Source organism: Rhinatrema bivittatum, chromosome 14, assembly GCF_901001135.1.
Source record: "Rhinatrema bivittatum chromosome 14, aRhiBiv1.1, whole genome shotgun sequence".
Taxonomy (NCBI): Eukaryota; Metazoa; Chordata; class Amphibia; order Gymnophiona; family Rhinatrematidae; genus Rhinatrema; species Rhinatrema bivittatum.
Window position 1 is genome coordinate 47,994,189 of NC_042628.1, and position 16,612 is coordinate 48,010,800.

The 16,612-nt window shown below is 42.9% G+C and overlaps 1 protein-coding gene across 1 annotated transcript in view; it reads left to right on the forward strand.

The window, feature by feature from the left end:
• Window positions 1–16,612, forward strand: part of TMEM8A (transmembrane protein 8A) — a 71,990-nt gene that overhangs the window by 11,302 nt on the left and 44,076 nt on the right. The window contains exon 2 of the mRNA XM_029576759.1: window positions 4,448–4,625. Within this exon, the coding sequence (XP_029432619.1) occupies window positions 4,448–4,625 (178 nt within the window). The remainder of the gene's footprint in view (window positions 1–4,447; window positions 4,626–16,612) is intronic.

Here is a 16,612-nt window from a genome sequence, read left to right on the forward strand (position 1 = left end):
ATGTTAGGCAGCAGGTCTCTCCAGTGGTGAACCAGTAGGTGGATACCTACAATAGTTATACAATTTGTGGACCCTTATCACTCCTGATCAATAGGTGCTAGATGTCATTTGCAGTGGGTATGCCCCAGAGCTCACTGCTCCTGTCCCACAGGCCTTTATGATCTCCCCATGTTCCGCTCTAAGCAAGAGAGAGGTAATAGAGGCAACATTAAACAAGTTACAAAGCCTTCAAACCATCATGCCCATTCTCATTCAGGAACAAGGAAAGAGAGCATACTCTGTTTTGTGGTACCCAAAAAGGATGTCTCCTTCCATCCTCAAGGGAATGAACAAAGATTTGAGGGCCCCACGTTTCCATATGGAAACTCTACACTCTGTGATCATGTGTGGGGGGGGGGGGAGGCGCGTATCTGACTTTGATCGATCTATCAGAAACTTACTTTCATATTCTCATCAGGGCCAAATCTCTACAAAAGATCAAGCAAGCCTCAGCAAGGGTGGTCCGCCTGATGGAATGACTAGGATGGGTAGTGAACTACTCAAAGAACAACCTCTGGCCTACCAGTCCCTTGAATTTCTTGGAGCACTGTTTGACAAGGTATATCTCCTGCTGAAGAGAATAGAAAAGTGCATTTGGCTACTGATCTGACCAGTAGAATCTCATTTGGACGCTAAAGGCCTTGGGCAGATGGCTCCTTGAGCCATTCAAACAGGCATCCATGAATATCTCGGTGAATATCTCATTGTGAAAACCTGCTTCCTTGAAGGAATTTGCTCCGTTAAGGTGCGACTCAGAGCTTAGGCCCTGTACTGTAGAGATCCCTGTCTGGGAATTTCACAAGGGCCAGTTCCATCATTTCTTCGCAAACCCCCCCGTCCGACCCACATGTCCGTCCTGGAATCTCAATTTAGTCCTCCGGGCTCTCTATGTGGCTCCGTTTGAACCCCTCCGTCGGGCTACGCTAAAGGACCTTACGCTTAAGGCGGTTTTCTTAGTTTCTATTTGTTCCGCTCGTCGGGTCTCGGAGATTCAGGCGCTATCCTGTTGGGAGTCTTTTCTGCGTTTTTTGGACTCTGGAGTCTCTCTCAAAACAGTTCCTTCTTTTCTTCCGAAGGTCGTTTCTTCCTTCCATGTTAATCAGTCTGTGGAGCTTCTGGCATTCTCCATGGAGGATGTCGCTGGTCCCGATGGGGGCAAACTTCGCCGGCTTGATGTGAAACATGTGTTACTCTGTTATCTTAAGACTTGGCTTTTCCTCCAAGCCTTCCCCTAATTTCTAAAGTGTTCTACCCAGACTCAATCCAACTGATGGGACGTTCGCACTAGTCCCATTACTATTCATATGTATTTTACTTCTAGTTAATTGTTAATTGTTGTCTTTCTACTTCCTGGCTACTCTAGCCCCCAAGTTCTATCTCCTTGTTATATGTAACTTTGCTTCGGCTCTCTTGTTTGGTTTACTAGTTACTCCCCTAAGTTCCATGTAAACTGGCCTGATATGAATCCCTTCATGAAGACCGGTATAGAAATATGTTAAATAAATAAATTAATACTGGCAGTCTATGGGAATTAGAGTCCCTTCCAGCACTCAGCAACAGTGGCTGCTAGGAGAAAATAAAAATCTGTGACTATTAGATGTACATCAGATTCTCTTGACATAGTGGAAGGTAACTAATGTTGGAGGTCAGTTAAGCTGTTCATGGCATTTAGTGGTGCCTGAAGAGGGTAGGTGGCCTCTAATGCTACCATAGCCAGATGAACCAATGATGCAATGTCCTCAGTCTACCTATTTTCAGGTCAGCAACCCTGGTAGACCTCTGGGCTCACTTTTGTAAGGGCACAAGCCTCATTCCGGGCAGAGGCAGCTTGGCCTCGCTGGAAGGGATTTGCAAGGCATCCTTGTACCATTTTGATGAATACTATAGATTGATCACACATACCAAGGCAGATTGCTGTCTTTGAGGCAAGGGTTGGAAAGTCAGCCCTGTCCTTCCTCCCACGCCAGCAAAGACGAGCTTTGGTAACTCCCATAAGTATTGACTGGTCTAGCTGGAGGATAAGGAAGGCTAAATTATACTTGCCTGATAATTTTATTTCATTGAGTCCTGCTAGACAAGTCCAGATCCCACCCAGGGAGACAAGGAGAATCATTGGAACTATTGGCAGCATGTGAGTATGCCTGGTTGTGCCCTCCTTCCGTCTCTCTCTGTCTTTCACTTGTCGACAAAATCATGAAGGGACTTGAATGGGTAAATGTGAATCGGTTATTTACTCTTTCTGATAATACAAGGACTAGGGGGAACTCCATGAAGTTAGCAAGTAAATCTTTTAAAACAAAATGGAGAAAATTATTTTTCACTCATTGTTAAGCTCTGGAATTCATTGCCAGAGGATGTGGTTACGGCAGTTAGTGTAACTGGATTTAAAAAAGGTTTGGGTAAGTTCCTAAAGAAGAAGTCCATAAACTTATATTTAATCAATAAGGATTAGTAGCTTGGGATCTATTCATTTAATGTTTGGGTACTTGCCAGGTATTTGTGACTGGCAAGTACCTGGCAAGTACCTGTTGGACATAGGATACTGGGCATGACGGACCCTTGGTCTGACCTAGAATGGCATATTTTATGTTATCTCTTGTGTCACTCAGAGCGATAATTAGTACCTGGTAACGAATATTTTCAAGAAAGTGGTGTAAGGGGGATTTCTAGTGGTCACAGTATTTTGGCTACTGGTTTTGGACTAGGAGTACACTCTCTTATTACCCTAGAATGAGGTCATTAAAGAGGTGTGTCCTCTGTCTTTGTCAGCTATGGAGGAGGGGAAATCCCATAAGTATTGACTGGTCTAGCAGGGCTCAAGGAAAGAGTATTATCAGGTAAGTATAATTTAGCCTTATGTGAGGTTGGTTTAGGAGGTGGGGAGGATTGGTGGAGAGGGATGATTAATTTGGAAAACAGCCATATTGGTTATTGTATTTTTTTGTATACTTGATGGATATTGGATGTATGCTTTTATGCGTGCATTGATTTCTCTATGCTGGTTCAATAAAATCTAATTAAAAAAAAACCCCAAAAAGGAAATGAGACCTTTACTGCAAACCAACCGGGGAATACAAAATGTCAGAAATGCCCACCAACAACCAGTATACAAAAGGACAAAAGCTGTATTTCTTGATCTTGTAACAGATGCGCCTGGCAGACACCTCTGGCTGCAAAAGGTTTTGTTATATTCCATGTAATATTGCTGTTGGATTTGTTTTGCTTTTAGTACAGTTTTTGATTTTCATACCTGTCATTAGCTGGAGGTTTCCAGTCTCCCTCTGTTTGGGGGCCTGCTGATTAAAATTTGCATTCTCTATTGCATTCATGGATTAACCTGATATTTGTTTCATCCAGTTGCAAGTAACTCTGTCAATGTATGGAATGAGTATGATAGTTAAACCAACCGTGCTTAGAATTCTCCAGTTTAGAAGGGGCCAGAATGTTGTGCAGATTTCACATAGACTGTGTAAACTGTAATCTGTACATGTCATGAGTGGGGGGCCCAAGAGTGCTCCCCTACAGTACTTAATCCTTACCTGTCATTTCAGCAGGGCCCAAGAATGCTCTCCTACAATACCTAGAAACATGATGGCAGAAAAAGATCATGTGGCCTATCTAACCTGTCCATCCACACCAACTGCTTAATTCTACCTTCTCTCCCGCTTCCTCAGAAATCCTCTGTGCTTGTCCCCCATGCTCGCTTCAGTTCAGATACTGTCCTTGTCTCCCCCACCATCCACCTCCCTCTCTGTAAAGAAATATTGCTGCTCAGTCTACCCCCTTTTACCCTCGTCCCATGACCCCGCATCCCAGATTCTCCTTTCTGTTGAAAGAGCCCGCTTCCTGTGCATTGATACCTTGGAGGTAGTTAAATGTCTGTCACACGTCCTCTGGCCCATCTTTGTTACCTGTTATTACTGTGGCACTGGAGGTCTCTCCTATAGTACCTAACCTTTACCTGTTATTACTTGTAGGACCTCAGAGTGCTTCCCTACCTGTCACTATTGCAGGGCCCAAGATTTCTCTTCTATAGCACCTAATTCTTATCCGTCATTATCTGTCATTACATGGGAGTTCTCTCCTCATTTCATCTGTACTCGTCTTCTCAACAGTGCCTACTTCTTGAAAAACTTGACTTTGAATATTGAGACTTTGTAACATATTTAGGGATCTTCGTTTTCAGTTTTTATTTTATTTTTCCTGGGAGTTTATCAGTGTTTGTTACAGCAAGAACAAAAAAGACATTTTAACTGGAAAAATGTCAAGTAATTTTTTTTCCAGTGAGTTCTTCCATCTTTGATTTTGTTGTAAACACTGAAACTTCCAGGCAAAACAAAATAAAAACTGAAACAAAGCTTCCAGAGCATTTTGAAACCTGATTAATTCTTTCATTCTTTTTGTGCAGACCTGATCTATGCCACTGAGTACTTTTCCCAGAATGCACAGCGACTGTCTTCCTATGACTGGTATGGGAGTGTCCGGCTTTTCCACTTCCGCGTGCCTAAAGACACGGTTCTCCTGCGATGGCTTCTGCAGGCATCACGGGGGAAGGGTCCTGAGTGCAAAGATGTAGAAGTTGCAATGTAAGTATTTATATAAAGAGGGATGGCTAGCAAAATGACTGACAACCTCTTCTTCATTGCTGATCTGTGAAAAACAAGGTTTCACACATTTTTGTTACCACTTTGCTGATCAGTTTTGTTTTTTAATAAAAATCTTTGTTAAAATGTTGGTAAATACTGTATGCTGGAATGAGGCTGGACTGTTTTTTACCATGTGAAAAGGAAAAAGATTTTGCCAGCATGGAGAATGAAAGGAATAGCAATAGCTTTTTTACAGGAAACACATTTGAATGACTTGGGACACAGTAAATTGAAAAGGACATAGATGGATCACTGTTGCTCTACCTTTTCTCCATTGACCAGCAGGGCTGAATTAGCCATGATATGAGTGTTGTCACCTGATGGTGCCAAATGGACCCTTCTCTCTTAGCTCATAGAGCTTTTGCTCTACTGAGCATGTGTGGGAGTTTTCACGTGGGTGTTGCCTTGTGAGCCCCTCAGTCTTTTTTTTTTTTTTTTATCCAAACTTCAGCACAGATGTGTACCCTATCTCGATGTGTTTCCATTAATTGGACAAATGAGTCTATTGCATATCTAGTTAGTCATCCTTAGGGACATGTCACATTTGTATAAATTAAATATAACACCTTCGTTGAAGAAAGTGGAAAGATTACTTCTAAGCTGGAAGCACTTACCAGTATTGCTATATGGGAGAGTAGAGTTGGTCACGATGATTATTCTCCCAAAATGGCTGTACATATTAGTCTATCTCCAGCCAAAACATCAATGGTTAACAACAAATTTCTATACATCGCCATACACACTACATTGGAGACATTTAAAAGTTTGTCTTTATTGTTTGAAAAAATACAGAAAAATATTGAAAGGCTGTTTCACTGCTTAAAAAAAAATACAAACATTGGACATTTTGGGCACATGATGATGGTTGAGACACACAGTTGAAAGCATAGAATTATTTCTTCACAGGTCCCTTTATGCCTTTTCACTTTGAAAATTGAAAGTTTTTGTTTAAATGGAAACTGTTTGGCAATGATTGGATGTGAATGAAAAATTTGTTCATACATAAAAATTGTTGTGAGGATTTTTCCTTCTGCTTTTTGTTTGTGAGGTTATATCACAACACCTACCAGTAGTTACTACTAGAAAAGATGTTGTCAATTGGATTACATTTATTTATTAATTTTATATGGAAAGGTAGAAACCTAGGGTGCAGCTGAGAGAGCTCCAGCTAATGGTTGAGGATGGAAGCCTGGGGCTTCTAGATATTAATCTCTGTAATGTGGCTTGCCTTTTGCTAATTGTAAGAGATTGGCTAAGAAGAACTTGAGTTATATTTGTTTGGAGGAGCTTCTCCTGTAACTCCTGAAAACTAAGGATTAACAGAGGGGTTGTGTCCATTTGGAGCATTTGGGAAATATATTTTAAGCCTTGTCTGGCCCATCTCGTGAATGGTGGTTGTGTCATACCTGGTATGAATAAAGGGCATCCCTGTATAGATTTATCTGTATGCGTGTACTCACTGGCAAACGATTCGTCACCTTAGATTTACTGTACCACTGCTTAGGTAATTTCTGATATGGGGTAATCTCTGATGCCACACAGCTAGGTACTCAACCTGTTTTATGTTGATGGGGTTCACTTTGCACTAACTCGCCTTGAATGCTTCAATAATTTTAACACCTGACAATTTCCACCTAACGTGCAAGCAAATAACCAACGGGGTTTATCCCATTATGGGAAGCATGGACATCATGTAAATCATGAATACCCTGAACAATGTGAGCCTGTTGAATATCCTGTCAATTGTTTAGCTTGAGGACAAGAAATGGGGGGAGGGAATCAGGCTGGGGTGGGGGGAGATCAGGATTGGGTATTGAGGTAATTTCTAAACCTAAAGTACTAACCGGTGTACCCAGACGTCTCGGGTATCGGACAGGATGTATAGTGTAACTTCCTTTTGTATAGAAGTGCGACCTGTAACAGTTATAAGTTTACTGTTTATAAGCCCTCTCGATCATTTACACGCATATTGGTTTTTTACACTGTATTGTAAATATGGTTACATGGTTAATAAGCATATTTCCACAAAAAAGTAGGATAATCCAGTGGGTTTAGGCAGTAGTGAGGAATAGATTTGGGCTTTTTGCCTTGTGTAAAATGAGTTTTCAGTTAGAGGAAATAAGACTTGTACTCCCAGTACTAGAGAACGAAATTTTTAAAACTTGAGAGAATAAAGAGCTAGTAACTGAGAATAGAGTTCGTTCACTCCAGCAGTTAAGATTTGACTTGGGGATAGATATCGCTGTTGGTTTTCTGCAGGTATGGCATAATCTGTAGTCGATTATGCAAAGACATCGTGTTACTTTGAAAAATGGAAATTTTGATGCAGTTGTGTTGATGACCTGAAATGAGGGTGAAGTCTGTTCGTACCACGTTTATAAAATGGTTTTCCTCCCAATCAGACAGGCCTTCTTAATAAAAAAAAAAAAAAAAAGAGCAAGTTCCTTCTCTTTTGCCTTAAAGGATCCCCCCCCCATCCAAGAGTACCCCTTCAGCATAAAGTCCTACCTGTCTACCTACCAAGGACATTAGGTATCTACAAATTCTATGGCAGAAAAGTTGGATGACTGGGCATTGGCAAAAATAGTGAGCCAACGAACCTTTTTCATTATTCTGATATTTGCCACATAAATCTGAAGCTAGTAATTGCATTCTATAAAGTCGGGAGGGGGTTAAGTAGGCTTTGTTGAGCAATTTATATTGCATTTCTCTGAGATCCACCTCTCCGCTCTCAGAGATTGGAGCATCAAAGTGGATGTCATAGTACCTGGCAGTTTATTATTCCATTTGCATATGTGCATCATGGCGTGTAGAAACCTGCCCTAAACCGACTATAAATTGATGGATATGTGTCATTTCCACCCTTTTCCGCTTGTCCATCTGAAAAAACTCTTCAGTTTTTGTCTGAAAATTCTCTAGCAAGTTAGTCCTAGTCAGCATATGAATACAGGGCTGCAGCTGGATATATGCAAAAAAACCTGTTTGGGGTTTGTCATATGTAGCCACCAGTTCTTGGAAAGGCAATAAACATCTCTGATTATCAATGACTTGTGCTAGGTGACAAAGACCTTGTTCTTCCCAGTTCTTAAAAAAAAAACCACGTTGTATGCATGTCTGGTTTAAAATTCCCATTTCTCTGAATAGGTAAAAATACAGTTTCTCTAGAATCATGATTCAGTCTATCACAAAGAAAACTCCATGGCTCTCGCAAAGTGACAACAATTCAATTACTAAGTGTGTCTACTGGGAATCCAAGGGGTTTAGCGTGTAAGACATAACCAGAGCTGAAAAGGGGCTTATCAATGCCCTTTCATTCTCTATGGGTGTAAAGTGAGAAGTTTTAAAGAGCTATTTCTTAATAAGCCATAGTAAACATGATAGATTATACTCCACTATGTCAGGGATCCCCAGTCTTGCTTCACGCCAATGTCCTGTCATCTGAATAATCGATATTCTAGCTCTCTTACCACACCATAAAAAGTGCGCCAGCACAGCAGAAGTTAAACTAACCTTTTTTTTTTTAGCTAGATGGGAAGTACCTGCATCACATAAAAGCCACTGCGACCAAAGAATCATTTTGTAAAGATCGACTCGACCCAGTAATGAAAGATGCAATCCATTCCAACAATTTGTTTTTGGTCTGTTTCCAAAGTGGAAGAATGTTTGTCATGTAACTTAGCCAGAGCAAAGGAAAGCTCAGTGCCCAAATAATGAAAAAAGTTAGTGGCCCAACGGAGGAGAGTAAAGAGCTGGAACTGTATCATGAGAAGTTAGGGCTTTAGACTTATTGAAATTACGTTTAAAGCCAGTGAAGAACCAAACCTAGTGAACTCCAGCATCAAGACATTCAATGAGGAGTGAAGCTTACTGAGTTGTATGAGAGTATCATCTGTGAATGCAACTATTTTAAAATCAAAATTCCCCAACATAGTACCATTAATGTTCTTATTGTCTTGTATAATTCTCAATAAAGACTCCAATGTAAGTAAAAATAGTAAAGGTGAAAAAGGGCAACCTTGTCGTGTGCCACATTGTAAAGAGAATTCAGGTATGGGAATGCCATTGAGTAGGATCTAAGCTGTTGGACTAGAGTAAAGTAAACAAACCACACCAGTAAATGCCAACGAAGCCATATCTCTCCAGCACAAAAAAGAGATAATCCCAGGATATGCAATTGAATGCCTTCTCCGCATCGAAACTGACAGATCGATGGAGTATCCTGCCCCAAGCTCTGAATCATAGAGGACAGCATCCTCCGTACATTCAATACTGAATGACATCCTTTTACAAAACCCATCTGATGGTCTGCTGGCAAATCTGGAATAAACAAGGCCAACTAATCTGCAAAGATCTTTGCTAGCAACTTGAGATCAAAGTTCAGTAAAGAAATAGGTCTGTAAGATTCTGGCAAAAGTGGGGTCTCTTTTTCTTGGGTAAAATAGTTAACAAGGCCTTGTTGGACCCAAATGGAAAGTGCTCTACCTCAATCAGCTGAGAGAACAATACTTGTAATGACAATACAACCTGATCAATTAACATTTTATAAAATTCCAAGAACTATCAGGTCCAGGTGCCTTATTTAGGGGTGTCTTCAAAATTCCAAATTGAATTTCCCAACCATGAATCGGGGCATTCAAAAAATCCAGCTGGGTGTTCGTAAATCTGGGGAGAGTGAAAAAACTGATCTCAGGCTTAGTTATCTCCAGCTTCACTGGAATAAAGGTGCTGGAAATAATGAAGAAATACTCTGGAGGCCCTCTCTTGTATGAACCAGAATATTATCCTTGTCCCTAGCTACAGCAATATATTTAGCACCCATCCTGTGTTTAATCATATAAACTAAAAGCTTGCCCATTTTATTTCTGTACTGAAACAATTGTGCTGTCTGGTGAATTAAAGAATTGAGAGCAGTCAAAGATGTTATGTAATTACTTTCGGGCTGACTCAGTAAAGTCCGCAGGAGAGCGGACGAACGCCCGCTCTCCCGGCGTGCGCACAGGCCACTCGCCTGTGCACGTGATTCTGTATTTAAATTAGGTGGTGCGGTAGAAACTGGCAAAAGGAGGCGCTAGGGACACTAGTGCGTCCCTAGCACCTCCTTTTGACCCGGAACGGCGGCTGTCAGCGGGTTTGACAGCCGACACTCAATTTTGCCGGCATCAGTTCTCGAGCCCGCTGACAGCCACAGGCTCGGAAACTGGACGCTGGCAAAATTGAGCGTCCAGTTTTCAGCCCGACAGCTGCCGGCCCATTTTAATTTTTTTTTTTTTTTTTTATCCTTCGGGACCTCCGACTTAATATTGCCATGATATTAAGTCGGAGGGTACATAGAGAAGCAGTTTTTACTGCTTTTCTGTGCACTTTCCTGGTGCCGGCAGAAACTAGCGCCTACCTTTTGGGTAGGCACTAATTTCTTAAAGTAAAATGTGCAGCTTGGCTGCACATCTTACTTTCTGTATCGCGCGGGCATACCTAATAGGGCCATCAACATGCATTTGCATGTTGAGGGCCCTATTAGGTGCTGTGGGTTGGATGCGCGTTTTCCGCCCCTTACTGAATAAGGGGTAAGGGAAAACGCACGTCCAAGGGCAGGTTAACAGTGCGCTCTGACAGAGAACACTGTACTGTATCGGCCTGTTTGTTAGTTCTGTCTGATTTTGAGATAGAACAAGCCTGTGCCATCGTACCTGTTGTTTCAGTCATAAATAGCAGATTATTCCATCTTTACACCTTAATGTCACCCCTCAGGATAGTTTTGGCTGTTTCCCAGTATAAAGCCATGTTCTTTATTATGCTCATGAAATTCCTTCCACTTTTGTTCTAAATAAACTTGGAATCCTAGATCATTAACTAAATAGGCTGGGAAATGCCAGTATGGTCTCCTCATCAGCTCCTTTGCCCAGTTTACATCAGCCCAGATGAGTGCATGATCTGAGATTTTTATTGGTCCAATCCTAGTCTCCAAGACCTGCCAAAAAATGTTTGAGACATAATAAATCATTGTGGGATTGAGATGCATGTGCCCGTGAGACATGGGTATAATCTGCTCAATGGGATGCAAAATTTGCCAGGCATCCAACGAGTCCAGCTGTTTACATAATATAGAAGTACCTCAAAACCTAAATAATGCTCTGTGGAGACTGAGTTCTGTCTAAAGAAGGATCGTGAACCATATTAAAATCTCCACCTAAAATGATCAGTCCTGAGAGAGAATCTCGTAATTGTTTAAGAAGATTCATAAAGAACCTGTGATCATAGTTGTTTGGAGCATATATATTACACAAGATTAGAGGTTTTCCCAAAAGACTACCTTGTAAAATAATAAACCTTCCTCCCAAGTCCTGAACACATTTAGAGATCCGAAAAGAAAAAGTTCTGCGAATCAAGATTGTCGCTCCCCGCTTTTCTCGTACCTGACAAAGCCCAATGCACCTCACCAATCCATCTCCTTTGTAATTTACCATGCTCAAGGACATTCGAATGGATCTTCTGAATCATGGCAATATCGACTATTCAATAGTTTTAGGATCTTATTATGTTTTACCGAGGACCCCAGACCTGAGACATTCCGGGAAGCAAAACAGATACTCATTTTAGGCATAATATAGTATCAAGCAATATAGTCCATAAAGCCTATTAAATCTACTTACAGGGCTAACCCTCCTCCCCCAGCCCAGGGTAGCCCTCTACGCACCTGCCCTAAGAAGTTCCCAGATAGTAGTTTAGTATAGTAGATATCTTGTAATGAACCCATAAAATCTCCCAGAACCTGTACCTTCTACATCGTTCTTCAGCACTCCACCTAATCCATGCCCCCACCTTGTAGTCATCTCTCAAATCCACCCCTCTTCCTTACTCCCATCAACTCCCCTGTATAATCCTTCATCCAGAGCCTGTAATTAGCCCCAATGCGATCAATCACGTTAGCAATGCGATGGGTCCCCCCACATCATCCCCTTACGTAGTGAACCACATTTAAATAAAATAAAGAACCAAATCCCAGTAATCTATTGGGATAACCCAGTCCATGTAGAAAACAGTGGTTCTGAGATAGGAGCAAACATCCCATCTATCTTTTATACAGCTTAGACAGATGGTAGAGGGTCAATTAACTTGTGAGGAAGAGTGAAGGCTGTCTCCCACCTTCCTAGCATGTAACGCGCTAAGATATTATGTCCTCTTGAGATTGTCTTAGAACCTTTGTGGAAACCGTGGTGCCAATCTGCATTACAAATTTAACAATAAACAGCTGAACAGTAACTTTCAACTTAAGCCCAGAGGGTTTTCAGTTTAATTATGCACTTCCCTTTAGTGTTAGCCACTAATAGCCGATAGGCACATCACATCAAGAGATTGCAGGAACTTCCATACTTCCGCAGGAGTATTGTAAACAGTAGTTTCCCTTGCATGTATAACCTGAAGCTTTGCAGGATATTGGAGGGAAAAATGAATCTTCCTGGTAAATAAAGCACTGCCAATGGGGGATAAAGCGCTTCTAAATCCAGCCAGTTTTACCAAATAATCCTGAAATATAAACATTTTCCTCGCCCACATTAAAGGCTGTCTTTTCATAAGGAAGGCTATTTTGCCTGGTAGTAAAAGGAGTTTGTTTTACTTTTACTGGGATGTCATCAGAACCAGAATATCTTTTTTGTATGGCGAGTTGTACAGGGTAATGCCCTAGATCTACTCTGCACTCATTGCTGTGGGTTGAGGGGATTCCTGTGGATGCAGTGCACATATTTACATTTAGCCCCGTGACGGTCACATGCTCAGTGTGTCATGCATGTGAGAACCATCTGTCAGGTGTGTCCCGGCCAAAAAAAGGTTGAGAACCACTGCAGTAGAGTATTAAGAACAATACACTTGCTGATGGAAGAGGGGAAAAAAAACCATATAAACCGCAATCAAACAGGTTCTGGAATAGGAGTCACATGATTCCTGCTATCCTAACATGACTTCACTTGGCTGGGCTCAAAGAAAGCATAACTGCTGCCCACCGGGATGGTGTAGCCTGAAATGTAGTTACACCAGAACACAAACGGCCCGCTCGCATCCAGCTTGGGTGTGGTAATTCAAAGGATTTCCGCTTGATCATATGATATGAAGATGGGAAAGGGAAGGCTCAGAAGAAATATGAAGAAATACCTCTTTACTGAAAGGAGGGTGGTGGTTGCTTGGAATAACAGACTAGCAGGAATGGTGAAAATCAGTTCAGTGCCAGAATTGAAACCTGCATAGGACAGTATAGAAGGCATTGGTAAGGACAGGTTTGAAAGGGTGAATAAAAGACACTGGTGGTGGGAATCTCTATGTTGGTATGGGGACCTGTGCATTCATGTACCCAAAATTGTAAAGGTTCAAAAAATGAAGAAAACAAACCTGACTTTAAGGAGCAATATCTTGCAGGTATTCGTGCTTGTATAGTTGATAAATGGTCTATATCTTAGCTAGAGCAGTGTCAAGGGGTAGAACCAGGCAAACAAGATGGGGACAGTGTGTCCTTGTCTGCCATCTTGTACTGCGTTGCTAAAAATTAAAATTTATTTCACAGGGAATTTTAGGAACAATGCCAGGATTCCTGGCTTGGTTGATTCATGATTTCAGCTATGTGCTGGTGTTTGTGTCTCCTACTGCATGTGGAGCTGACGAAGGCAGATAGAAGCTCTCGGATTTTTGGTGCAGTCTCCTAAACTATATTTTTATTATTTATTTCCTGATCGTCCTGCCAGACTAGTGTACTCTTAGGGGTTCTCCCTCCTACCACTTGACTTCTCTCCATGACATCAGCTGTGTATAGGCTGGCCCAGCAGGGAGCTTGGCAGTAGTCTCTGCCTCCAGCAGATGGTGAAGGGCATCCGAAGCTACGCTGGTCCAGCAGGAGAGTTAGGCCCCAGGGCAACGGCCCTCCTTAGGATTTATTTCTCGAGAAGCTTGGGCTGGATGGGGAAGACAGCCTCCGTGAGGTCTGTTCATCCCTCCCCAGGGCAGCCAGTGGCTCAGGTTCTCTGGCCTCCCAAAGACTGCAGTGAGAAAAAGAAAAAAGTGAGTAAAGTGAGAGTGGCCAGCCCGAAGCACAGCCCTTATGGAGAAGGGCAGGAAGTCTGCCAAGTGCCAATATAGGCGTGTACCTAGCGTCGCCGGCTCTTTTGCCACAACTTTGACGACGACAAACTGGCCGTTCTGGAGGAGGGAGGCAGAACTTACAGTAATGATCTGCATGCCACTGCAAGTGCATCTCTCCCGCCTCTATTGGAAGCAGTAACAGGATGCTTGCAGCACTAGGCGGCAGAGGGAGGGATAGGCCCGGCGAAACAAAGGCAGAGGCCAGGATCCCTGCGGCAGGAGGGTAGAAGGTGAATTCTCCTCTGACTTCATTCTGGCTATGCAGCAGACATCTCGCCAAATGTAGGGCAGGCAGGGCACGGCATGGCAGTCAATCTGCCAAGAGAAAAGGCAAGAGCCTACCCCTCATGAGGGGTGGAGGCCAGATGTAGGAGGAATAGGAGACCTCATCTCACGAAGAGAGAGCCTGGAATGAGGAAGGCGATTCAGCCATGAGACTCTTTAGATCAGAACAACTGGGAATGTTGATAATCAAAGTATCATAGGTATTAAACCTAAAGGAGGAACAAATCAAGGTTACTAAAAGGAGGGGGAATCCCATTTTGACTGGAATAAAGAAACTAGCCAAGGCTTTCCCTATTCATACAGCTGCCCAGGCCATGCTATCAGCTGAATGGAAGTCTAGGCTTAGGAGCCGTAGGTCAATGCAGAAGCTGTTTGTGGTGGGTCAGCAGGATATGGAGAGCCTTCCAAAGGTGAATGCTGCTATTTCAGCAGTAGCCAAGAAAACCACAATCCTGGTGGAAGGTGGAGCAGCTTGAAGGGACTCCTAAGATATATATTTTTTTTTTTCAGAAGTGTCTCTATTTTTCTATCGTCTCTGGCATTACAAGCGGCAATCTGTGGAGGTAATGTGGCGCAAGCACTAGTTAATTTGTCCTAAAAGGATCCACAGGAACCAGAGGGAGGTGCAGTGGATCCGGGGCTGGTGGAATCCACAGCTTTATTTGTAGCAAATATCATGTCCGACCTGATTAGGATCTCATCTAAACAGGCCACAATAGGGATGTTAGCAAGACGCTATGGTTGAAAAACTGGGCGGCAGATGCAGCCTCAAAGACTAGATTAGCAAAGTTGTCCTTTAAGGGGAGACTATTATTTGGAGAAGAATTAGAAAAGCTGGTGAAAGACCCTAAAGCCCAGAGACTGCCAGAGGAGAAACCTGGGAGATTCCCCAGAGCTGGACCATGGAGACAGTGGCCGAGGGACTCTAGGCAAACAAGAGCAGCTAGAGGCTTGAGGAACTGCACATATAGACGACAGGGAAGAGTAAAGCCCTTTCGAATACAGTTCTTCCCCAAAGACAGTAGGGCCTGAAGCCCTGCAGACTGTAAACCACCACATTGTCTTAGAGCCAGCCCAAACTTCTCTGCCACCAGTAGGGGGAAGATTACAGGAGTTTTATCATCAGTGGGCTGTAATGAGAGGACAAATGGGTTCTAAATATTATTCAAGAGGGTTATCAGCCAACTTTGAAGTTTCCCAATAAGGGAATACTTCATAGCCTCACCATGCAAAGTAAGCAGAGGAGTAGTGGTGAGACAAACATTGGACAGGTTACTTCAGCTACAAGCAATTTCGCCGGTGCCAGAGGAAGAGAGAGGGTCAGGAGTGTACTCTATTTTGTTGTTCCAAAGAACGAAGGAACATATAGGCTGGTACTAGACCTCAAGGGAGTAAACAGAGCTCTAGTCATCCCTCATTTTCAGATGGTGTCCCTGGAGACAATAAAAAGACCTGGCAGAGGCCTATCTACACACTTCTGTCAGAAAAGAATTTCAGCGGTATCTATGTTTTGCCATCTCAGGGCAGCACTACCGTTTTGCTTGACTACAGCACCAAGGGCTTTCACAAAGGTAATGATAATGATAGCAGCCTTCTTGCACAAGGAGGGAATCAAAATCCATCCATATCTGGATGACTGGCTCATAAAAGCAGACTCTGCACAGCAAGGTTGTCTTGCAACCAAAAGAGTCATACAGGTGCTGGAAGGATTATCAAATACAGATTCTGGTGTACTCTGGGGGTTCATTTCGACACAAAGAGAAGTACACCTCATCAAAAAGAGAGTAAGGAAGGTCCAGGAGCAGATAAAGGCCCTATCGGGAGTCATATATATATATATATAGGTCTGTTGGGCTCCATGGCCTTAACATTTGGGATAGTACCATGGGCCAGAGCCAGGATGAGGCCCCTGAAGGCCCAGATGTTGGGAAATTGGTCACCACAAGTTCAGGGCTTTGACAGAAGAATCCGATTACCACAGCAGGTCAAAAGGAGCCTGTGCTGATGGCTGACCTCAAGCAATCTGACAGAAGGAACCAGCCTGCAGACCCCCACCACGGATTGTAGAGATAATAGATACCAGTTGCCAGTGGTGGGGAAAGCACTGTTAGGGACAGGTAGCTCAGGGGATCTAGGTCTCATCAAGAAGCAGCTTGCTTCACGAATCAGTTGGAATTGAGAGCTGCCAGGCTTGCATTAGGCCACTTCTGGGGACAGCTGCAAGATAAGGCGGGACAGGTCCTCTCAGACAATGCTACAGCAATAGCCTATATCAAAAAACAGGGAAGAACAAAGAGCAAGCCGCTAGCATAAGCGACAGCCCTAATAATGGCAATGGCAATGGGGGAGTTCCTGGAATTCTCAGCAGTTCACATAGCAGGGAACGACAACATCCATGAAGACTTTCTTAGTCGCCAGAGGCTAGACCCAGAAGAATGGGAGGAAGCCTTTTGCCTAATGGTAAGAGCCTGGGGGACTTTGCAGTGAGACCTGATGGCACAAGAAAGATTTCTTCA